Raw genomic sequence first — 25,181 nt, 5'->3', positions numbered from 1 at the left:
TTCACGATTTTTCTATTTACATAATTATTAATTAATAACAAATAGGTACCTGTTTAATTAACGGTTGTAGTAAATTTTAGACACGATGGTATATCTAAATTGTAATTAGAGTAGGTACCTACCTATTGGTAATGAATGGTGTAAGTTTTCGGTTTGAATAAATATTGCTTCAAAATTATATCCGTTAAAATGATTTAAACAAAAATATTATAAAAACTAAGATAATAAAATATGTATGAAACTATGGACTCTGACTTGCTAAGTTCATATTAATTTCATTGAATCACATAATTTGAGGGAGGCGGTACACACAACACACTCGATTTTATTAGATACATCACGGAGACACATAGAGTAATTTTATTCTCCACTTTTATCGAATGATCAATAAATCTATCACCTTTCCGTCCGTGAGGCCAGTGCCAAGATTTAAATGCAAATTTTGTACAATAATAGTGATAATCTAAAAGGCACGAACACGTAACACTCGTTCTATTCGAGCTTCAACAAGATTTTGGAGGAACATGAGATGAGCATTACAGGGGAATGTACAATGGATAGTGCCTGGGGTACGCCGATTACGCCTCTGTGTCAATGGTAATAAAGTCGACAACGACGCACCCCGACGGTGAACGTAACATGTGCAGAGTATACAAGCGAGATAGAGGAGACTACATTTACTCGTATTTGGATAAATAACAGTAAGACAAGGAAGAACTTTTAACAAAAGTTATCGCAAAATCCATTAAATTATATCAAATAGAGATTCATGTAAGTATTATTTAGAATTTTGAACTTAATCTAGTAATAATGCACAGTAAAAGCCTTTACTAGCGAACTATTAATAGGTACAGTTTGGCTTGGATTATCAATTCTCACAGCTCGACTTCTCAACTCACATAAAAACTAATTTATTTCTGACGTTATTCTGATAATGGAACCAATTTCACAATTGGTAAAAACTACAAAACCTAAGTGCTAGCATTCGTAAATCTTCATGAAGGAAGTATGTAAGGAAGCCTATCTAGAACTACATTTGAGCTGAAAACGCATATTTAATTTTAAAGGGAAGTTACTAAGACTATCCTATAACATTAGCCACGACCTTAGTGTTTTCAGTTAAAACTTTAAAATAAAATAATATTTTATAATTACGAAAATGTTCAATTAATTAAAATATTATATTTTATACAATACATCTACAAAAAATCATAAGGCTAATTCATAAAACTTCGAAATACCTATTTACATAAGAAAACTATAGACAAGTCGCCAGTGATGCGACAAAAATACTAACGTCAATTAAAATAACAATTTAAGTCAAACAAAAGCTCGATTAAAAGTATTAATTTTTGGATAAACGACGCATATATTATGTGAGATTCTTTAGTAGGCAAACTCCACATACACCATTGTTCGTTTTCGTAACTAAGCAACAATATTTAATTTTAAAGTTATAAAAGAAAAAAAGGTCAACAATTGGCCAAGGCTGCAGTAAAGGTGCCGTAGCCTACACACTCGTGTTCACACAATGTGTTTTCAAACACAATTATTTACCAGTTAATGGCGGCGCTCCCGATTATCATATAGCTCAGGTAACGCCATCTTATGCAATCAAATATATATATAATCACATTCCGAGAAGACTTTTATATCAATATACTTTATAAAAATATCGTTAGGCAAGACATTCTGATACAAAAATAATAGCCCATCGAGGAACTTATTTCCTTTAGGAAGTAAATCGAAGGAATGTCAATGAGGAATCAGTCATACTATACCGTGTTATACCTACACAATAGGCGCATCGAATCGGACAATAACAAAATACTTAGCGTTATATATTTACAACGGTCAATCGAATTACATTCGAAAAGTAGAAGCATTCATCCAATGACCACACGACGCAACATAACTTTGTATGTAAACATGTGTTTGTAGTTTTACTAGCTTTTAGGTATCCTTATTTATTCGCAATTTATAAAAACTAGGCAGGAATTTCAACTTTTATGAAGAAGATGGGGTTTTATGGTAATAAGAGTAGGTATAACCTACCTACTTGGAGTTATCACATTAAGATTGGATTATGTTTCTGTAAACTCATTAAATTATAGCTTGAATTTTTATAACTATATAGTAAGGTTTCTAACTAGTTATAAAAATTCAAGCTATAATTTAATGACTGCTATTGTGAGTTATCGAGTATTTGCGATAGCACATTTTTAACGCCGTTATGAATTTGGAAAAAAATACAATTCAATACAGTCTGCTGCGTTGTCTGGACTATTGGGCAGTGACAAGTCTAAGGCGTTCTTCACATTGAATGCGGATCCGCACGCCGCTCCGGTGTGCGAGCGGGACATCGCTTTACACGTGCATAGGGCTGTTTGTGCGAATCCGCATCAGTGTGATAACCACGTATGATGAACATGTGTCGCGCTCAGAGCAGTCTTAAGCGACAGTGAACTGTCAAATGATGTGCGAGTCTCGTACGCGCGCGGGTCGCGGGGCGCGCGCGATGCGAGCGCGCGCGCCGTCGCCGCCATTTTGCGCGAGGCGGCCATTTAGAACGTCGCGGCCATTCTGCAGCGTCGGCGAGTCCTCGGGCGCGACGGTGCGGCGCCACTTGAGCCCCAGCGGAGCGCCGCGCCGCTTGCTGGCGGCGCACACCAACAGAACGTCAGCGTCAGACCGAGCCCGCCGCGTACACCGTCCGCGCTCACAGATATCATAAGCCGCACACCAGTGACAATCTAACGCAAGCTATATCACGATACAGTATCTTAATAATAAGTTCCGATTAATTGTACTGAATCTCCGCTTTTCAAGTCCAAATTTTGCAAGGTAATATTACCTATTTTTGATTTCAAAATTTTCAGATTATGATATCTATGTCGCACACGCGTCTCGCCTTTAATGTGTAGCTTACATGTAGTCTACATAAGGTTGTGCTACGACGCGCGGCTACCGATATAGGGTGGTTTTGCGCAAGTATACGTTACTGTGTGGTGTACGACTACCACATGGAGCGGTTACTCTAGCTACAGTGGTTACCGAGGGCACTATACGACATGTAGGCCAGACATTGAAGGATTAGTCTGTGTGTGCCGCGGGCGATGCGAAGCGAACCAAACATAACATGAACGTAAAACTAATACTGCGTGCGCACTACACACTCAACAGGTACTAGCCCGACGATAATCCCAACCAGAAATAGCCTTTTAACCACTAAGTACTGTATATTTGGCACGTACCTACTGTCTTATAGTACGCGTTCATGCATTCCCAAAGTTGTGAGGTATTTTAGTTTTGAGCAGTTAAAAGGTTAAATCTGTGAGTGAAAGATGATAAATTGATAATCGTGGAACATTAAATGCAAAAATGACTTTCTAAATGCATTACTTATCACAGATCATTTGACGAAATTTGTGTATTATTTTGGGATAAAAGAAAGTTGGGATATATCGTCGAGCGATGGTGGATATTGTGCTAAGGGAATGGGACAATGATCGTTATGTATACTTAGGTACAGGTACAGATATTACAGATGTGGATATTTTATAATACGTATTTATACACCTGAAAAAATCCTAGTTTTTTATAATATGCTGTAAATGTAGTATTTGGAAGACTTGTATTAAATATATGGGTATTTACATGAAAATATTACATGAAAATATAATATATACAAAATATAGTCATATAAATAACTATTCACAGTCATACCTCTGATTGTAGTATAAAAGTACAAACAATGCATACAAACAGACATTCAAACATTCCGTTAGAGCCACACGTCATGTACGATGCCAACATATCTAAAAACTCTCAAATCGTTATTCAAAAGATTCTATATTAGTCTGCAGCTCGTGTGAGTTTCTCTTCCTTAAACCTAATAGTTACGGAGGAAAGACTAAACCATGTGATGTCGTGGGGTGAAACATCCTTGTCCATTGATTATAGTGCAAATGTGATAGGTATTATTATATAAGTAGGTACATTAAGGAGGAAGAATCTAGAGAACCTGACACGAGCTAAAACTATGAGCTAGAGAGAGTTGAATGTGTTTAAATGTCACCTATAACAATGAAACCAAACCCTGCCTCGGACTGAGTAGCACAGTCTAACCATTTTTTAATCAAAATAATATTTCACATCCAAATAACTTTGATAAGTAAGACTGGAATATCTGTAGACTCTGTAGGCAATGGACTCCAAATTATTTAAACAACCTCTTTTACGATAAAAACGGGTACATTGTAGATTGCTTTATGTATATTTCTGCTGTATATCAGATTATATGATTAAAATGTGGTTAAATTGTACAATGTTTCTCAAAATGCTTTGTAATCCCATAACTCAACATTGGCGAAGCGAAGTCATACGCATATTTGAAATAATTTGACTTGACCAGGTTAAAATCTTTAGAAATTATCTTCGCTAATGCACTGCACTGCAGCCAAACAAATTATGCATGTTGAATTTTTATAATACGTCTATCAACTCAAACATTAATAATACTTGATGTTTGGAACATTTAAACACCACTTAATATTAACACACGTGGTGCCGTGACCAGGATTATGTGATCGTTGTTTCACTCTTCTGCCAATGTTGGATTAAGAATTGAATCCCCTAGGAGAGCTGATTGAAAATTACTCGTCGTTATAATTATACAGACTATTCAAGAGTAAAGAAAAACCTTCCTAAAGTTAACTTTTTACTCTAATTTCGGATATCAGTAAAAATATGTACGCACCTCTTCTCTACAAAGTATGGTGTCCAATAAGCTCTCCCCTCCCCTACCCAAGGAAAGCCCCCTACACGGTTGGCAACCAGGCTCCGGATCACTGCGACCTTGGTAGTCCCCGCCCGTGTAGTGGTAGCTATGGTTTGGCATACATGTTTTGTCAGTAGCAGTAGACTAAAAAAACTATACTCAAAAAGTCATGCCTCTTTTTGAGGTTATATAACTAGCATAAGAAAAGGGCAGTATTCGTGCCTCTGTTCCACTGATAAATCTCTTGCCAAACTATAGCCACCAAATTATTATGCGTGTCACGATCCAAGGTCAGGATGAGCTCGTAAGCTTAGTTGCCAGCCGTGTAGTTCGGCCTTAAGGAGCAAATGGTGTAACACTCTTAAACGACCGTCGGTGAACCTTATATATTTGGTCGGTCAATAAGGTCGGTCAGTGTGGCTGTGTGTACTCACGAGTGTCGCGGCTGGTCGAGCAGGTCGGCGGGGTCGCGCTGCTTGATCTCGCTTTCTCGCACCGCCTCCGTCATAGACTTGAACGCGCTGTTGTGGATGCTGGAACGCACGGTCGATGGCTGGTCAGACTTTAAAATATCGATGCGGACAAAGCGACAGAAATATGTGGACACGACCCTAATGGCGAGACCTTAAGGCAGCGTATAGAAATAAATGGCCCTTTATCCGTATCGATGATATGTGTAGACGACCTTATTGCCGAGACATTAAGGTAGTGTAAATTTATGTAGATAATAAGGCCCTTTATCCGTATCGATAATTTAGATCTTGACTGCACTTTCAGAAAAACTTGTAGCAGAGTTATAAGAAATGTTAGGAAATTCCTATTCAGAATCATGAATAGTGTTGATTCTAGAGATGCACCGGATATTCGGTTACATTCCGGTATCCGGCCTATCCGGCCATGATTTTAATATTCGGCCGGATACCGGATAGTCACCTACTATCCGGCCGGATACCGGATTGTAACATTGCTTGATTTCGGAGTAAACTAATTGGATTTAAGAAACAAGTCTTGATCATAATCGTACTTGTTTATTATTTTAAAACAATTTAAACATTCCACTAACTTGCACGCGCACTCATTTCGAACCTAGAAATGTGTCCGCGCGAACGTTCGCTAGGAAATAGGTCAAACCTGCATAATGCGCACCTGAAAAACCGAAATGTAGGTCTAAGTTCCGCTGGCCGAATATTCGGCGGCCGGATACCGAATATTCGGCCGATGGTCAGGCCGAATATCCGGTATTCGGTATCCGGCCAAACAACTATCCGTTGCATCCCTAGTTGATTCTACTTAGAGGAAAAAGTGACGATTTATACACTATTTACGACCATTCGCTTCGTTATTTCTGAACAATTGTCTATAAGTAAAGTAACGTAAGTAGATTCCGAAAAATAAAAACACTTCCTCCCAGTAGAATAAATCAGTTGACTAATAGTAGTACTTACTAATAACCTAAAAAAAAATCCTACTTAAAAAAACTCGTAGGTAGTGTGAAAAATAGCGCAGGAATAAGGAGTGTCAAGGTTTAGGAGCTAAAAGGGATATTTTTGACTGAAATACAAATTACGATTTCAGTGATCAGAATCGCTGTGAATGTTTAACGGCTAGTTTGCAGAATTGGTAGCGCATTGTCCCGACAATCCAAAGATTTGAGTTCACATTTCCACGTTGAGTTGTTCACTGGTATTATTTTATGATAACTGTATATACATATGATGAAAGCGGACACCTGTATCACTATTAGGTCGCCTCATTTTGCCGTAGGACTCTTGTTCGCTCAACTCCCCGGCCGGCCGATTGTACAGAGGGTGGGTAAACGTCCTGAGCGTCGGTAGCTGGACCAAGAACGCTGGGACCGAGTCACGACGCGTCTCCGGCCGCGAGTAAGTGCTAAAAAGGCGTTGTCTTCTTTTAAAAAACGAGAATAATAGGGAATAATCTAGAATATTTATTACATCCAATGGATTTCTCGTTGTTCGGTCTCGAATTGAGGCGTGAATTGACTTCACACCCAGTTTGCATCTCTTTTTTATTCTCATGAAATTAGTTCAACTGCTGAAAGAGACGGAAACTCCAACATGTCGGGTTATCCCTACTAATATTACACGAAAGGAACTCTGTCTGTCTGTTACCGCTTCACGATTAAACCGCAGAACCGATTTAGATGACATTTGGTATAAAGACAGTTTGAGGCGTGGGGATAGATAAAGAGGGTAGTTTTTATCAATTATTATCAATATTCCACGCAGACAAAGTCGCGGGAAGAAGCCAGCATTTCGTATAATTTCATACAAAATTACAAATTATTCATGTTATATTTCGCGTCTTGACACGAGGCGAGACATCTATTAATTATAATAGATCGTTTAAACATTAAGGTTTGACAATTAATCAAATTACCGGAATAAACACTACGTTCAAAACTATATGCTTGCAATACTTATTACACACACTTATTCACTTTTTGGGTTTTTAATATTCTCTTGCCTATGGACTACTATCAAATCATGATTAAATACAACTACATAAATACTGTAACTTAGTAACTGATTACAGTGATTACAGGTTTAATAGGAAATCTGCGGAATCACAATTTCTAGTTCGTAGCTGTCTACACTATGCAAGTATTCAATCTAAAATAAATTCTACTGCAAAGTAAATAGAGTTGATATTAACTTGTCTGGGCCGGTCGTCTTCTTGTAGTAATAATACGGGTACCTGAAGGGCATCGCTTGTGGACAAACCCTGCCGCGCCCTTTGAGAGAAAGGGACACAATTAGATACTAATGTTCAACTCATTTCAAGATAAATAGGTGAATCAACTTATTTCATGCATCCACGCTTTTAACCCTTAAAGGTCTCTGCCCACTACACCGTATCATACCATGACCGTGCTATGAACGTGTCAGGCAAAAAAATATTCTTTGTATTAAAAAGTATGAGACTATGCCCACTAGCCCGTTCCGTCACCGACCATACCCGTCGCGTGCCATGCACGGACCGTCAAAAATAGTCGGCGAGGATATTTGCCGGTGCCGAAACGCTCCGTGCATGGCACGCAACGTTGCCAGTACGGTGCGTGCAGGCGGCGAAACGGTGGGCATAAGTTATAACCGCGTATGGTGATCGTTCTAAACCCGTTATAAACGCGTTGCTATATTTCTTGCTCACTCTTACCAGGCTGATAACTATTCGCTCGCTCTTTCTGATGAGTCTTGCTCTCGTGAATAAAACGCGGGTACTAAGGGGATGAAACGCGGATGCTACAGGGATTATAGGCGGATGCTATGGGGCTGATGCGCGGTTACTACGGGCACTAAACCCGTTTTGTACGGATATGAAACAATGTGGACACGGTGTAGTGGGCATAGTAGTCCGTATCGCGTTACATCCCGTGCCTGATACGTTCACAGCACGGTCATGGTATATGTTGTAGTGGGCAGACACCTTTAAACGCCACGCCTAACGTGCGCGGCGCGTTATCACCTCGTCGGAATGCACGAAGGTTGATATTGGACTGTAACCGCGCGCGTCATTTGACGTCTTTGACATATTTGGCGGTCAATGGGTCCCCATCTTTATACTTTTATACCTCCGGAAATAAAAGATCCTATTGCCAGGCGGGTCTCACTCCGCGATTTCGTCGCTTTGCTACAGGTCGTTAAAAGTACATCCGACCCACCCCAATTTTGGTGGCTAGCCATAAGCCGCGCGTGGCGCTGTCGCCACCTAGCGGCCATATCTGTCCTGATCGTAACAGACGCGTTTTGTTAGAGAGCGAGTCTTCTGTACCTAGTACTATTATTTATTCTGTGAGTATTTATATACGAGCCCCGATGCACATGTTTTCGTCTAGTGAGACCATTTTTTGAGGTTTTCGTGTTTGTTCAAAAATAATATTTTAGTTTTAAAATTACTAATATTTAATGCTTATACTAATGTAATTTAATTTTATATGGTAATACTCTCCAATAACTAAATCCAAATACAAGAAATACCGTTTGTACTGAAAGAAAAAAAAACGATATTTTATTTTTTTATTGACGGGTAGGATTGCAACATATGTGAAAAGGGCTATTACTAGGGAAAGCAACAGGGCTCTGCCAATGTACTGACAATTTTGTTTCGAGCCCATGCATGCAGCAGTGCTGTAGGAGAGGACAATACGATTTGGACAACGTTTTTGAAAAGTACGTTTTTTCTGCAATAAAAGTCTCATGCAATTTTATTATACGATCAAAATAAACTACATTAAACATTACTATTATGGTTCCCATTACTGGGTCATTTTATGTTCATGTGTAAAATTTATTAGAATAAGCAAAATTGTTGTGTGGAACTAGACGAAATAATTTGCATCGGGGCTCGTATTATATATATCGTTGTCTGAGTACCCACAACACAAGCCTTCTTGAGCTTATATTTCATATTCATATTTCTTTATTTCGTAAATGCACGGATACATACACTGGTGGCTGGTGGTTACTGTGGTACTTGGTCAATCTGTGTAAGAATGTCCTATAATATTTATTTATTTTATTTACATTGGGCTATAGCCGCACGCGTCATTTCATGATTATGATAATTTATGAGGAGTGTGTGATTTTTTGGATTAAAATGGACAAGGGATATAGGGATAAGTAGGGAGCGCTTTTTCACTTTTAGGTACATAATTATTTTTAAGAATACAAATAAGTTACAGTTTAAAAGTATAGATAAAAAAGTTGAGGTCACTTTTGCATGTGTATGAAGTGTTGGGGTAGACTGCATTTTTGAAATTTGTAATTTAAGGTTTGCGAAGTAAACTAAGAAGTTTGATGTATCCTGTCTTATTTTAACACATTCACTGCCAGTGCAAGCTAACCGCTACGAGCGTAGACGATAAAACCCGTATGTAGTCAAATGCGTCTACGAACAGTGAACCCACCTAGCGGGTCGCTAGCAGTAAATGTGTTAATAAAAAAAGATTAAGCAAGTAGGGTAATTCGCCAGTAGCTGGCCGCCCTAAACTAAAAATGAATTCTATTCACCTATAAATTATAGAATTCATTTTAGTATAAGGTGGCCAGTTATTGAAAGCTGGCCAGTTATTGAAACCTTAGATTATTGGTGAGTAGGCTTTAATAAAGGTATTGGTTTTTGGTGCAACACTGATGTGTGTGTGTGTGTGTGGGTGTGTGTGTGTGGGTGTGTGTGTGTGTGTGTGTGTGTGTGTGTGTGTGTGTGCGTGTGTGTGTGTGTGTGTGTGCGTGTGTGTGCGTGTGCGTAACTCAAACAGTGACGAGCAGGTCGGGAATGAGGGTAGCCACGGGTATGAGGACCAGCACCATCCGGTCCATGCCGCGCATCACGCTGCCGATCAGCACCACTGAGGTGTGTGTGTGTGTGTGTGTGTGTGTGTGTGTGTGCGTACGCGCGCGCGCGTGTGTGTGTGACTCACACAGTGACGAGCAGGTCGGGAGCGAGGGTAGCCACGGGGATGAGGACCAGCCCGAGCCAGAACACAGCGGAGGTGAACACCATCCGGTCCATCCCGCGCATCACGCTGCCGATCAGCACCACTGGGTAGATGTTACTGCACACACAAACATGATAATATATTATAACTACAATGAAAAATGGGATATTTATCAACATTTTTTAAGAATATTTTCTGTCCTTTATTAGGGGTCATCAAATGGTGGACCGCGGTTACATACACAATTGCTTAATTTAATAAACTCAAGTAGAAACGGACCGCGATGGTAATTTAATTTTATACACCGGGCCCCTGAAGAAACTAATTGGTGACCCCTGTCCTGTAAATGTACGACAACACGACCTTGGGTTGAACCCACGATTTAAACTATTTCAAGGTGTATTTTTCCATTCCTCCCGACCTGTAGATGAGGATGAACAGGAACCATATGGCCAGCGAGCCCCAGACGCCAACGTGAGTGACCCACGTCCACGAATGATTCAGATACGTTAGCGCGTACTAAACAACGGCTCGTGCCTACATTACCGACCTGTAGATGAGGATGAACAGGAACCACATGGCGAGCGAGCCCCAGATGAAGACGTGAGTGACCCGCGACCACGCGTGCGTAGACGGCCTTCAGATACGTTAGCACGTACTAACCAACGGCTCTTGCCGACATTACCGACCTGTAGATGAGGATGAACAGGAACCACATGGCCAGCGAGCCCCAGATGCCGACGTGAGTGACCCACGTCCACGAGTGCGTGGCCAGCCCGGCCTTTAGGCACACCGTTAGTACCACGTACTGAAACGAACAGCAGCTTGTAAGGCATAATTTAAAAAATAAATACAGGAAAAATTCAAAAGATAAGGGAAATTATCGCTATCATTTTCGGCGCTATAGTTCCTCTTTGGGCATTTTTGTCATCTAGCTAGAATGTGGAGTAAAGAGTAAAATTTATACATTTATTTCATAAGTATGACTCACGCTTGACCATTTTTAAGGGACCATTAGTCAAAATGGCAAAAACGAAACACTTATTATTATTTCATATAATATATATTTTAATATATATTTTTTGTATTATCACACCGAGTTTGAGATTTATACGTATATCCCTTAGTGTGGTATGATACCGGGAAATGGTCGATTAATAAAAGAAAGTAATCATTCCAACACGGAGCAGCAGACCACACCGTACAGTCAGCGCCGGAATATATATAGACGAAGTCCTCGTCCCTTTCCTCCTTATCCCTTCTCCATAAATAAACCGCGAGAGCAGCTTTGAATTTTACCCAATAGACAATTTCCTGTTATTTAAAAAACTAGTGATTGGTCAATAATAGTTTTCATTGGCTAAAATAAAATTTAGACGTCATGCGCGGCTTACAATATTTGGCATTGTCAAACTGCGCGCTGTACAGTTGAGTCGCTCGCGGCACAATACACGGGGTTATTTTTTAGCTCTAGCAAAGACATTAAAATAAGTAACTAAAGGTACCGGCGACATTAGTTTTTAAGTGAGGTTAAAAACTGACTATGAAGAGAGCACTCTATGTCTACTAAATTCTCTTTGGCTCTAGTCAAGTATTCTAGTTGGTTGCGTACCGTGTAGACGATGTTGCCGAGCACCAGGTACCCGCCGTCCTTCCCGTGGGGCCACAGGACGTGCTGTTCGGTCATGAGCACCGGCAGCCAGAACAGCAGAACGGAGTGGATTAGCGAGTTGATCATCCACACCCAGAAGACTCGTACGTTGAACAGCAGGCCTTGCTGCGATGGCAGGTATAGCACGGGATGCTGAGGACATAAATAAATAAATAGGGTATTTGCCTGACTAGTTAAGTCAGTTCATTTTCGAACTGTCAAAACGATTTGCCACTATGGAATTTATATGAAAATCAGAAGTGAAGTCACGGTCAAATTACTAACTCTTTATAGTTACATATATAATAATAAAATTCTTTATTGTGCACTACTAAAGAAAAGTACATAATACAAGAAAAAAGACAGGTAACAACAGGCGGTCTTATCTGTTTTTTTTTTAATAGCCTGTTATAGTGTCCCACTGCTGGGCAAAGCAAATCTGATTTAATAAATATAAATTATGTCATAAAATAACTGCTGTCTACTTTTTTCTAACAATTTTCTGGAGCTTTTCCAACAATTTCGTACATGGTGTGAAATAATTTATTTTAAATACAGGCAACATACCTACTGAACATTAATGCAGAGGCCGCAAAACGGTATTTCGTGGATGAGTGATTTTGTCGGACGAAGCGAAGCTGAGCCCAACAAAATTAGTCGAATCCACGAATTCTTATTCCCACTGAAGCATATACATGATGTAGCGTTAATTATGGAACAAACGAAGGTCAATGATAGAGGGCTGATTAACTCACCCTGATCATGATTTCTGGTGAACACAGCTTGTCGAAGAGGCCGATGGCGAACGGCGGCCACGCCGTGAAGATCACGTTGTAGAAACCTATCGACCACCGCTCGAACAGGATCTGGCCCGACCTGAATATACGACACATGAAGCTTAATGAATTTTAATAATTTCTATGTTATTTAATTTATACTGATTACGTTTTTGGTTATTCGATTTTGGATATTTGGTTCGTGCGATTTAGTTATGTTTCCATTACGTCAAACTACATATATAATCACATCATAAACATACACTATACATAAACTATACACATCTTACTGCACATATGTATAACAGAACTATGGATTAGCGTTTTTTGTAATTCACCAAAAATATTTTTTTTCCCCTTTCTTGTGCATATAATACATCGCTTCTATCAACTTGCAATGCACTAGGAAGCATTCTATACATTTCGTAATCCCCTGTGATGTGAGTGTACACTTGATCACCATACGGCAAAATTCGGTTTCTTACATTTAAAAAAAAAATGAATAAATTAACAACTTATTCTAAGTCCTAAGTGAAACGTCGAAACGGTAGACGTTTTGATGTTCCCACACCCACATAACATAGTATAGTTGCTTTTAGAGTAGTATAAAATGTAGTGCGTCTTACCAGGCCGAGTACATGGCGAACCAGAGCTCGATGACGTAGAGGCAGATGTTCTTGTAGAAGGAGTACAGGATCAGCTTGCTGATGCGCGAGTAGTTCCACGCGCCGTGCACCAGCAGCAGCCGCAGCAGGAAACGGAACTGCACACAAATAGTTATTTGTTTCACTCGGGGGCAAAGTTGTTGTTTAACCGCTCGTGCCAATATTGATACCCGAGCAAGCGAAAATTCCAAAATTGAACCACGAGCGTAGCGAGTGGTTCGAAAAATGGAATCTTAAGCCTTGCGAGGGTTTCAAAGCACGAGGGTTAAACAAAATTTGCCCCCGAGTGAAACACAAAATTTTTCACCATACCAACCCGAAGCAAGTATTAAATGTCAAACAAAATCAAACCAAATCAAATTCAAATGAATGTTATTAAATATTTATCATCCAAAATCATCATTTAACACATTCGACACCGCGTACCCGACTCTCGGGCACTCGTAAACTTTACTCAGATGCCGGACAACCCGCCCAGCGGGTTGTTTTGTTCGCAGATATAGACGACCGGTTTCTGGGGTAGTGCGCCGTTTTTTGCCCGGTTGCGAAAGTGTTAAAAGTCAATTCTACCAGCAAACATAAGAAAACAACTCAAAATTTGCATTTGATTACTTTACCTCACATGTGAATTACTCATAGCAAAGTGCAACTTTGCTATCCGTTTTTGAAGTGCAAAGTAAGCCTTTCCGAGCTGGTGTGGTGAAAAAGTTTTTGGCAATAATGTCATTTTTGGTACAAGCTTTTATCACTGACTGTACTTTTCTTTCCACATGCAACTAATAATCATCGAGACAATTCTAAAAACCCCAAACACAAAATTAGGTAGTGTTATTTTATCACAGAGTTCCCATGGCCATCTCCTGTCTCCATCATCAGATCAGCTTGATGGTACCATAATATTGCATTGTCACCCGACTAACATTATATGTATGCAAATTTTCAGCTTCATTGGAAGTCGGGAAGTGGGTCAAATTTAACATGCAAGATTTCACCCGTACAAACTATGTTGATAAGTACATATGTACTTACTTACATAGGTACATTGCAAGTTAAATAAAAGCTTGTAAAATACATTTAAGGTCAGTCCAAGAGGAAAACGAGAACAGCCCAATTTAGCTCCGAGCATGCACGCTTGAGGCCGATGCAGAAAGCAATACATGCAGCGGTGCAACTGACGTTTCCAGCAATGATACACAAAAAGGTAAACTTGTACAGCGGGAAGTAGTGTCAATTATTTGATGCCGCCGCCGAGCTGGCCGCTGTGTCACGGTGGCGTGCAGTACCTGCGCGATGCTGTAGTCGGAGGCGCAGACGGCCTGCAGCCCCTCGACGCCGGAGATGCCGACGCCGACGCTGGCGCGCTGGATCATGGCCACGTCGTTGGCGCCGTCGCCGAGCTGGCCGCTGTGTCACGGTGGCGGGCAGTACCTGCGCGATGCTGTAGTCGGAGGCGCAGACGGCCGGCAGCCCCTCCACGCCGGAGATGCCGACGCCGACGCTGGCGCGCTGGATCATGGCCACGTCGTTGGCGCCGTCGCCGAGCTGGCCGCTGTGTCACGGTGGCGTGCAGTACCTGCGCGATGCTGTAGTCGGAGGCGCAGACGGCCTGCAGCCCCTCGACGCCGGAGATGCCGACGCTGGCGCGCTGGATCATGGCCACGTCGTTGGCGCCGTCGCCGAGCTGGCCGCTGTGTCACGGTGGCGTGCAGTACCTGCGCGATGCTGTAGTCGGATGCGCAGACGGCCTGCAGCCCCTCGACGCCGGAGATGCCGACGCCGACGCTGGCGCGCTGGATCATGGCCACGTCGTTGGCGCCGTCGCCGATGGCCAGCGTCACCGCGCCTGTCGCCGCCGACACCATCTCCACCACCTTTACCAAACCACGCATGTATCAAGAACTTATTCATTGAATAATTTTACGGTTTAGACTCACTTGTTTTTAGTCACTCGCGCGACATGTTTTAGGAGAGCTTGAATCTCCTTTCTCAAGCACTAACAGTGCGAGCACTTATTCATTGTAATACAGAGGTCAATTCTAAAAGAAAAACATGCCCCCTAATTTGATAACCGAAACGGATGCCGTCGTACCGTGTACAGTCACCATCAAAAGTGTCTACCTTTTCTAATAGCTTAACAACATCTTTATATGTAGATTCTGAGTGATATTTTTGACCTGCGAACTGTAGAGATATATCTCTATTTGGAAAAGTATTCTACTTTTGAAAGATATTCAAGATAATTTTGGAGACTACATTTGGGTGGTTTGCGGTGCCTACACGAATAGATAGTGGTGACTGACCTCGGCTTTCTGTATAGGAGAGACGCGGCAGCAAACGACCACCTTGCAGGAGATGCAGAGGTCCAGGAAGTCCTTTTTGAGGTCGCAGCCCATGGCGTAGGTGAGCGTCTTGCCGTCCACGATGAGGGCTACTTCGTTCTGCTTGCGCAGGTTCTCGCCGAAGTCGGCTGAATGACGAGCGATAATCTCTCGTGTGGCCTGAGAAGTAATAGTACAGAATAAGTAGTATAGCCGGTGAAACAAGTTCTCTAGTAGAAAAAGGCGCGAAATTCAAATTTTCTATAGGACGATAATCCTCAGCGCCTACATTTTTTTAATTTGCCGCTTTTTCCTACTGACGGAAATGGCTTGACAGATTATAGTACTTCATACAGAATGGACAGACTCCATCCTGCCCCAAATGGAATAACCTTGACTTGGTGATAGTAGACTAGAGTCTACTATTTAGGTATTTGAATACCTAAAGGATTTTTTTCGAGCCACTCTCTATTTTACAATGACTAAATGACAATGAATAAATAATTTACAATGACTGTGAATTGACAGTATATTTATATCACATCGGTGGAAAACAAGTATACAGCCCGCCTGATGGTAAGCAGTCACCGTAGCCTATCCATCCATCCAGGGGTAGTAGTTTGGCACGCGCATATGTACGGTGCCTATACTCTGTATCTTTAGGTACTTAAATAAAAGTAAACAAATAATTTGTACATTTTAGGGTAGTTATTACATTTATTGATTAAGAGCGCTCTTACAAGAAAAGTCGAAATAATGCAAAATTGATGATACTAGTCGACGAAATTCAGGACTTTGCGCTCATTATTAGAAACAATGAGTACTTGTTCCAGTAAAAGCGTCTTCTTATCTTTATAAATATCGTTGTAAATATTAGAAAAAGGACTTATTAAATTAGTAATGATTTTTTTTCTGATGGTCGTTTCCGAAAAACCCCGTGAAGCACTGAATGGCGAGCTCTTATTTGGAAATGTTGAGAATTTTACTCTGCTAAACCTGGCTATTTTGTATTACTAATACCCTGTACTTTAGGCATATCAAACTATATTTTTCCTACATACCTTTGAGAAAGAGAAAATCAAAATAAAACGAACTCGATTTTCTCTCCGAAACAAGTGTCAATTCCTACGAAAATCTACTTAATATCGAAGTCATTTTCATACTCAAGCAATCTGCAACGTTTGCTTATACTGTTGGTATACATTAGTGTTTATGAAATTCTACTATAATTTTTTGGCAATTTTTTGAAAACTACTCTATATTACCGATGACGCGCGCTGCGCCAGCTCAGTGCCGCGGCAGAGCCTGTAGAGGCAGGACTTGTGTCGGTCGGCTCCGCACATTTTCAACGGCGACGACGAGGTTTTTTATCATTGTGTGCGGCGGGCGCCGTGTAAAACGCTATACTGTGTGCGTGTAAACCGCAACGAGAGACTTTGATCCTAGCACTGTTTTTATAGTATTATAATTTATAATGGTACAGTTTAATAAACTACCGGACAGGATTAAAAATATTTGAAACGACCTGACATTCTATATGTATTTATTTGACTCAAGATAGTACTCAGGGTCTGATGATGGAGCCGGAAGGTGGTCACCGGTACCAATCAACCATGCAACTAAACCACTTCGTGTTTAGGCTCGTTTTATTCATCTCAACAAGATAGTACTCAGGGTCTGATGATGGAGCCGGAAGGTGGTCACCGGTACCAATCAACCATGCAACTAAACCACTTCGTGTTTGGGCTCGTTTGATTCGGCTCAACAAGATCTTTGACTTAAGATAGTACTCAGGGTCTGATGATGGAGCCGGAAGGTGGTCACCGGTACCAATCAACAATGCAACTAAACCACTTCGTGTTTAGGCTCGTTTTATTCGTCTCAACAAGATCTTTGACTTAAGATAGTACTCAGGGTCTGATGATGGAGCCGGAAGGTGGTCACCGGTACCAATCAACCATGCAACTAAACCACTTCGTGTTTGGGCTCGTTTGATTCGTCTCAACAAGATCTTTGGCACAAGATAATACTCAGGGTCTGATGATGGAGCCGGAAGGTGGTCACCGGTACCAATCAACCATGCAACTAAACCACTTCGTGTTTAGGCTCGTTTGATTCGTCTCAACAAGATCTTTGACACAAGTTAGTACTCAGGGTCTGATGATGGAGCTGGACTGTGGCCACGGGTACCAGTCTACCATGTAACTGAACCACTTCGTGTTTGGGCTCGTTTGATTCCTCGCAATAAGATGTTTGAGACAAGATACTACTCAGGGTCTGATGATGGAGCTGATGATGATTGACAGGTACCCGTCGCCACCTTCGCGCTCCATCATCAGACCCTGAGTACTACCTTGTGTCAAAGATCTTGTTGAGATGAATAAAACGAGCCTAAACACGAAGTGGTTTAGTTGCATGGTTGATTGGTACCGGCGACCACCTTCCAGCTCCATCATCAGACTCTGAGTATCACCTAGTGTCAAAGATCTTGTTGAGACGAATCAAACGATCCTAAACACGATGTGGTTTAGTTGCATGGTTGATTGGTAATGGTACCTTCCAGCTCCATCATCAGACCCTGAGTACTGTCTTGTCTCAAAGATCTTGTTGAGACGAATCAAACGAGCCCAAACACGAAGTTGTTTAGTTACATGATAGACTGGTACCCGTGGCCACCTTCCAGCTCCATCATCAGACCCTGTGTATCTTCAGTGTCAAAGATCTTGTTGAGACGAATCAAACGAGCCTAATCATGTTACTACATGGTTGATTGGTATCCGTGACCACCTTAATCATCATCAGATCCTCAGTACCAGTTCGTTTTTAAACCCTCGTTGATACAAACTTTACAACCTATAGCTACCAAATGCAATGACGAAACATGTAAATAAGCGAGTAGGTACCTATAATTTCTTTCGAGTAATATACCTTCATAAGTACGAGTATGGGGCTATTCATAAATTACGTCGTTTCAAATGGGAGGAGTGGGGGGGGGGGTCTGGACATCGGATGATGGTAACATGACGTAGGAGGAAACAGATTCATCCGAAGCTTGATTTTTGGATGATTTGAGGGGTGGGGGGGGGTCAAAAATCGTCAAAAATAGATGACGTAATTTATGAACAGCCCCTATGTACATTTGCACTGCATTTAGTATTTTCGTACTTACCAAATAACAGTTTTAGAACTTTAAAAGTTAAGTACAGTTAGTGTTGTTATGGTTGATTTCAATATGCTTCGCGAAGGATCAAGAATGTTTAATCCATCATTGTAGTGCGAGTGTGGTAGAAGGGATCGGCGTACTGAGCTCGCACGGCCTGCCGCAGCGCGTAAAATATCTAAACTCGCTCAACGCCGAAATGTAATAGCGCTCTTAACCAACCAAATACAAAACCACCTGGATCTGTCACTGAACGACCTGACTTTAACCTACATTATTTGATCATGTAATGTTTTCATCTACCCTCAACTGGCTTAAGAACCCTTTTGAGGGTAGATTTTGTTTACTCTTTTTTAAATACCTAAAGATACAGAGTATAGGCAGGCGTGGCTCACTCCGCGATTTCGTCGCTTTGCTACAGGTAGCTAAAAGTACATCCGTTCCACACCAATTTTGGGGAAAGCCATAAGCCGCGCGTGGCGCTGTCGCCACCTAGCCGCCATATCTGTGCTGATCGTAACAGACGCATTTTGTTAGAGAGTGAGTCTTCTGTACCTAGTACTATTATTTATTCTGTGGTATAGGAGTGGAATCCGCCTGCCACTTAAAAATAATCTTACATCCAGGCTGTCCTCGTTGAGGATCATGAGCGGCATGTTGGTGTTGATGAGCTGCGCCGAGTGCGCGATGTTGATGGCGGTCTCCTGCTTGTCCCCCGTCAACACCCACACGTTTATATTGGCTTTCAGCAACGCCGCTATCGTCTCTGGCACGCCGTCCTGCCGATTGATATAGAATTTATTAAGGATTAAACTCATATTATAGATAAACTCATGTCTGCGAAACGACAGCGCAATATTCTCAACTGGTTAAATATCTCTTTGCGCGCCTAACGAACAACCGGTACTCAACACTGCACCGATACGAAAAAGTGCCGTATAGAACCTTCGCGATGGGAGCAGCAGGCAGCCATACGAACGGAATGGCGGGCAGCAATAAATGCCAACGTAACTGATTTTGAATTGCGACGGCGCTTAGAGCTGGATGCCAAGCGCGATGAAGTAAAAGCCAGACCACCTGCGGCAATACATTATAATTACTTAAATGGTGTGCTCACATGCCCGCAATGTTCGCGAACTTTTAGTAACAAGATGGCTACGTCAGCCACTTGCGAGCACACCAGAGACAGCAACGGAGTTGATAGCAGTTGCCGTGGCCCCACCGCCGGGGGAGTTATTATTATTATTATGAGCCCGAGCTCATGTGCCGACATTTAAATACCATGATGATGATGATGAGTACGGGAGTTGAAAGTCTTATTCAATCTACTAAATTTTGTCGCTAAGGGCCGGGCCACATGTCAGCGGTGCGACGCCGCCGCCGCCGCAAACCGCTCTGCGGCGTCGCCCGCCGCACCGCAAACGCCGCCAAGCGTTGCGCGGCGCCACCCGCGGTGCCGTCATGCGGCGTGCGGCGCCGCATGCGATGCCGCGCTGCATAGTAATAGTAGATTGTTAACCAAGGGATGAAAGGCACTCTTTCTGCCGAGGTAGTTTCGAACGTAGTGAGAGCGCCAATAGTCCGAGGCTGAAATGATGCCTTTCACCCGAGTTAAACACTCTACTTTTCATTTCGAATACGAGAAATGTAAAATGCATGTGTTTTTTTAAAGACATGACTAAGTATACATTTTTATACTATTTTTTAAGGGTACTTTCAATTAACAATTTAGGCAAAAGTATCGTTATTTATGGAATGGGGAGTCAAATATCAGAATTGAAATTGTATAACAAATACTCTCTCTCTCTCTGGTCGGTCCCTCATTACTGAGGATCGTGGTCACTGGAACCCCTCAAATAAACAATCTGTCTCCATCGGTTGCGGTCCAAAGTAGCCCTCACTACTTGATGTAGCTTGGAAGAGGCGGTGGCTTCCTTTATTTGGTCAGACCAACGTGTTGGCGATCGGCCTCGAACAAATACATTTATACCCAAATTTCAATTGCTTATCGTAAAAGATTTTGCTTTTTGCTTTTTATTTCTGCGCCTTCTTAATAACAGCAAGAGCAGAACACGTGTGAAGGGATCCATGTCTAATCAAACCCTGGTAGTCGAATTTTATTCTTTACTATGCAGCGCGACATCGCACGCGGCGCCACATGCCGCTCAGCGGCACCGCGGGCGGCGCCGCGCACCGCTTGTCGCTAAATTTTGCGGTGAGGCGGGCGACGCCGCAGAGCGGTTTACGGCGCCGCAGATTCCTGCGGTGCCGCGCCGCCCGGCGGCGGCGGCGTCGCACCGCTGACATGTGGCCGGTCCCTAAGCTAAATGGCGGCGTGATCCATTACACGAAAAAAAAAATTACACAATTCGGACCACGGGTCTCGGAGTAATCGGTGAATATATATAATTGCTACAACCGAATACAGAACCTCCTTCTGGGTAAAGAAGTCGGTTAAAAAGTAACAAAGAGCCCAGCTAGATGGCGCTGCAAAAGTACCTGCAGCTTGTCTTCGATGGCGGTGGCGCCGAGCAGGCGCAGGTTGGTCTCGATGAGGTTGGCCGCCTCCTCGATCTTCTCCTCGCGGTTCTGGATGGCCACGCTCGCCTTGTGGTACGTGTTCGCCCATTCCTGTAACACAGTTTCATACTAAACAGGTGAACGAGTATTAACAGTTTATTACTCGAGTGTGTCCGTTGTTAATACTAGAGATGGGCCGTATATGGACTTTGCCGAATACGAATATTCGGTTGGGCTAAAACTGCCTAAAACGCTGAAAACAAGTTCATTCAGGTCCGCGGTCTGTACTCATAACGTGTTTTTGATCCTTCTCCTCCCGACCGACCGGACCGGGAATGTTTATATACTAGAGAATATTATGTATGTTCGGAAAAACATCCACGAATTCAAGGTTAACAGTGATATCCATAACTATAACACTAGAAACAAACATAAGCTTGCTGTGCCCGCCCACCGCCTCCGTAAGGTTAGTACGTCTTTCGTCGGGAACTGTACACGTTTTTATAACAAAGTCCCCACTGATGTAGTGAAATTACCACTTCACAAATTTAAGTCGCACATTAAGCGCTCCTTGTTAAGTTAGGCGTACTACACTGTAAATAATTTTCTAAACGATAGAGATGCCTTTAAGCCGGTAGCTTGATTTCATTAGTATAATAAGAATTAAATAAATATTGTTTTTTTTTTACATTGTGAATTAAATATGCTAGTGTCCAGTAGAATTGACACATGAGACAATGATGTTCTCGCTTGATTAAATTGTTTGATTTAATTTTAGTTTTGGACACTTGGAGACCTTATACATCTCTAAGTATTTATTTATTTTATTTTTGATTGTACATACCTATATTTTTAATGTTTTTGACACTTAGAGACCTTTACATCTCTAAGTCAACTTAGGCTAGTAATTATGTGAAACTATACTGTCTTTTTATGTAACATACGAGCACAAAATGCCGTGTCTTACAGCTACATGTTATTACTATTTTAATATTAATATAGGCCGGTAGCTTGAACATGTTATGCTCGCTTAAAAGTCTTTGCTTACGGTGGCGTCGTTGATCGGGTCGCCACTTTCCCGAATGAAGGTTGAGGGAGGCGATGGCTGAGATACGCGTCATACTCGTGAACGGGTGCTGTTTGTGGAGACTGGTCTGTATAAGCTAACACAAGCTATTATACTTAGTAACTTAATTTTTATTAATTAATTACAGTGAGACGCCTGATTCTGCTCTCGTATGTTTCTTTTCTCTTAATGAATGTATTAATTATACAGGATATTGACTCTTGGAGACCCTATACATCTCTAAGGATAACTTGATAAACTATATAATCTTATAGTTCTGACACCTAGAGACATCTACACCTCTAAATATTATAGATTTTTTTTTGTGTTTTGTATCTGTATTTTGTATGTAATTCGACATTAAGAGACCATATACATCTCTTAGTAATTGTAATACATTAGATTGAATTGTTAGTTTTATTTTATAAAATTGTTGATGTTATTATTTTTGCTTGTATGTAAATTCAATGTTGACGTGTAAAAGTGCCCTTGTGGCCTATTTGCTGAATAAATGTTGATGTTTAATGTTCGATGTTTATGAAAAGAAACGGAAACGTCTCATACTTGCTCGCGAAGTGCATCCGCGTTAACTAGCGGACGTCCTTAAAAAAAATTGTTTATTCGGTAAATATTCGGCAGTTCGAATCGAACTATTCGGCCGAATACGAACATTAAAAATATGGCGAATATGCAAAATACCGAATAATTACCGAATATTCGGCCCATCTCTAGTTAATACTGAAAGGGGCCTTTGGCCGCGACGGCCTCGAGATGGGCCAACGTGGCGGCGCCGAACACGCGCGAACGGCGCGCGAGTAATCCACGGTACCATGGTTTGTACACACAATACGAGTACATTATACATCTCACACACCTCGTACACAGCTGGAGATATGTCGGCCACGGCGAACACGAGGGTCCGCAGCCCCTCGGCCGCGAAGGCCTCGAGGTACGCCAACGTGGCGGCGCCGAACACGGCCTGCTCTGGCCGCGCGACTAATCCACGGTACCATGGTTTGTACACACAATACGACTACATTATACATCTCACATACCTCGTACACAGATGGAGATATGTCGGCCACGGCGAACACGAGTGTCCGCAGCCCCTCGGCCGCGAAGGCCTCGAGATGGGCTAACGTGGCGGCGCCGAACACGGCCTGCTCCGGACCGCGCGCTAAGCGTGTGTAGATCACGGAGTCCGCTCCCTTGCAGTACAGCTTTATATCGCCTGAAAACATTACACAAAGTATTACGGTATTCTCGGGGCTGTGGTGTAGGGTAATTGGTAGTCGTTTTTGACATTCGTCAGTGTATTGTAATATGCCTAAAATTATACTACTCTACCACACCTCGGACACTGGCGATCAAATGTATGAAACAAACTCGTTCCTACGCACACAGTCTAAGCTCAAGTAGGTGAACGCGTACCATGCTTGTGTGAGTGAGATAAGACGTGCTAGGGTTCCCGCCATTTTGTTGCCAAGTTCGATGACCTCAATGACTCAAAACTCATTGCGCGTATTAGGAAGAAATAAGAATCGTATTATGCTGTAAGGTATCTAAGCTCCTATTTTGAATCAGTATAAACGAAGTAACAAATTTTTTGTAAGGAAATTCAGGCCACCAAAATATTACGTAAGTTGAAAACATGTTTTTTTGTTCATATAGATATTGTGTTGTTTTCAGTGTGATCTGATAGGTTTTGTAAATATTTGTTTAATATTTGAATATTTACAACAAATACTAATTTAAAACTGTACCAAGCAAGTCCAAACATGATGGCTATTAAGATATATAACAAGCTCCCAGATAAATTAAAGAACGAAACATCTAAAAATAATTTTATACACGAACTTAAACAATTTCTATTAAATAATAACTACTATAGCCTTCAACAATTTATTGATGATACCGAAGAAAAATGACAAAATATCGTCGGTCTGCCTCTATTCACAGCATTGTAATGCCCCTCCGGCCCTTCGCATAATAATTTCCATTTATTCATTATATTAATATTTTACATTGACATTGAATGTTTATTACAACCTATACAATAAGAAACGACATCAATGAATTAAAATAATTGCTATTAATAATAAATTGACAAATTATATCAAATAACCATTTATCAATATATTGTTGACGTTGTATACTTAGAGTTAGTTTTAAGCTTTGACGTCATTTATTTTTTATTTAAATTATTACTAATAAGTAAATGTTATTATGTTGCCTTATAGATTGGCCTAGAATAGAATAGAATAATAATACTATTGTGTGCCCTAACAGGGTGTCATGATCTGACTATCGGCGCGATTCGGGAAATTAATTAGAGATTAACTAGATACGATATAGTAAAGATATGTGACGTCCCACGGCAAAAGGTACCTTAAGGCGGTTAGCGCTTACGCTATTATTAACGCCGCTCCAATATTATTGCGGCGCTATGCGACGTAAGCGCCAGCCGCCATAAGGTACCTTTTGCCGTGGGACGTCACATATCTTTACTATATCGTATCTAGTTAATCTCTATGTTAAATTGTATATTTAACAGCGCCATCTATCTCACCTCTTACATACTTTTTAATAATGATCTACATAAACGTAAGTACCTACCTACTTAGTTCCCTACAAAGTGCATAGGTGGTGCTGTTATTAGTTTTAATTATTTTAGGCTAGTTAATTTGTGATGTACTCTGACACTTTCCAAATAGACACGATAAGAAGCACACGCTGTTTTCTCTCCGATTCCCTCAAGATCCTCCGACCTCCGCCCACGTGCCATCA

The 25,181-nt window shown here is 41.5% G+C and overlaps 1 protein-coding gene across 1 annotated transcript in view; it reads right to left on the bottom strand.

Moving 5' to 3' along the window:
• Window positions 1-25,181, bottom strand: part of LOC134789376 (probable phospholipid-transporting ATPase IA) — a 79,110-nt gene that overhangs the window by 5,317 nt on the left and 48,612 nt on the right. The window contains exons 12-22 of the mRNA XM_063760008.1: window positions 23,450-23,625; window positions 21,308-21,439; window positions 19,429-19,587; window positions 15,631-15,828; window positions 15,043-15,201; window positions 13,292-13,428; window positions 12,645-12,765; window positions 11,851-12,042; window positions 10,928-11,046; window positions 10,221-10,355; window positions 5,215-5,313 (exon numbers count right to left, since the gene is read on the bottom strand). Of these exons, the coding sequence (XP_063616078.1) occupies window positions 5,215-5,313; window positions 10,221-10,355; window positions 10,928-11,046; window positions 11,851-12,042; window positions 12,645-12,765; window positions 13,292-13,428; window positions 15,043-15,201; window positions 15,631-15,828; window positions 19,429-19,587; window positions 21,308-21,439; window positions 23,450-23,625 (1,627 nt within the window). The remainder of the gene's footprint in view (window positions 1-5,214; window positions 5,314-10,220; window positions 10,356-10,927; window positions 11,047-11,850; window positions 12,043-12,644; window positions 12,766-13,291; window positions 13,429-15,042; window positions 15,202-15,630; window positions 15,829-19,428; window positions 19,588-21,307; window positions 21,440-23,449; window positions 23,626-25,181) is intronic.

Source organism: Cydia splendana, chromosome 3, assembly GCF_910591565.1.
Source record: "Cydia splendana chromosome 3, ilCydSple1.2, whole genome shotgun sequence".
Classification (NCBI taxonomy): Eukaryota; Metazoa; Arthropoda; class Insecta; order Lepidoptera; family Tortricidae; genus Cydia; species Cydia splendana.
This window is presented reverse-complemented; position numbering and strand designations above follow the sequence as displayed.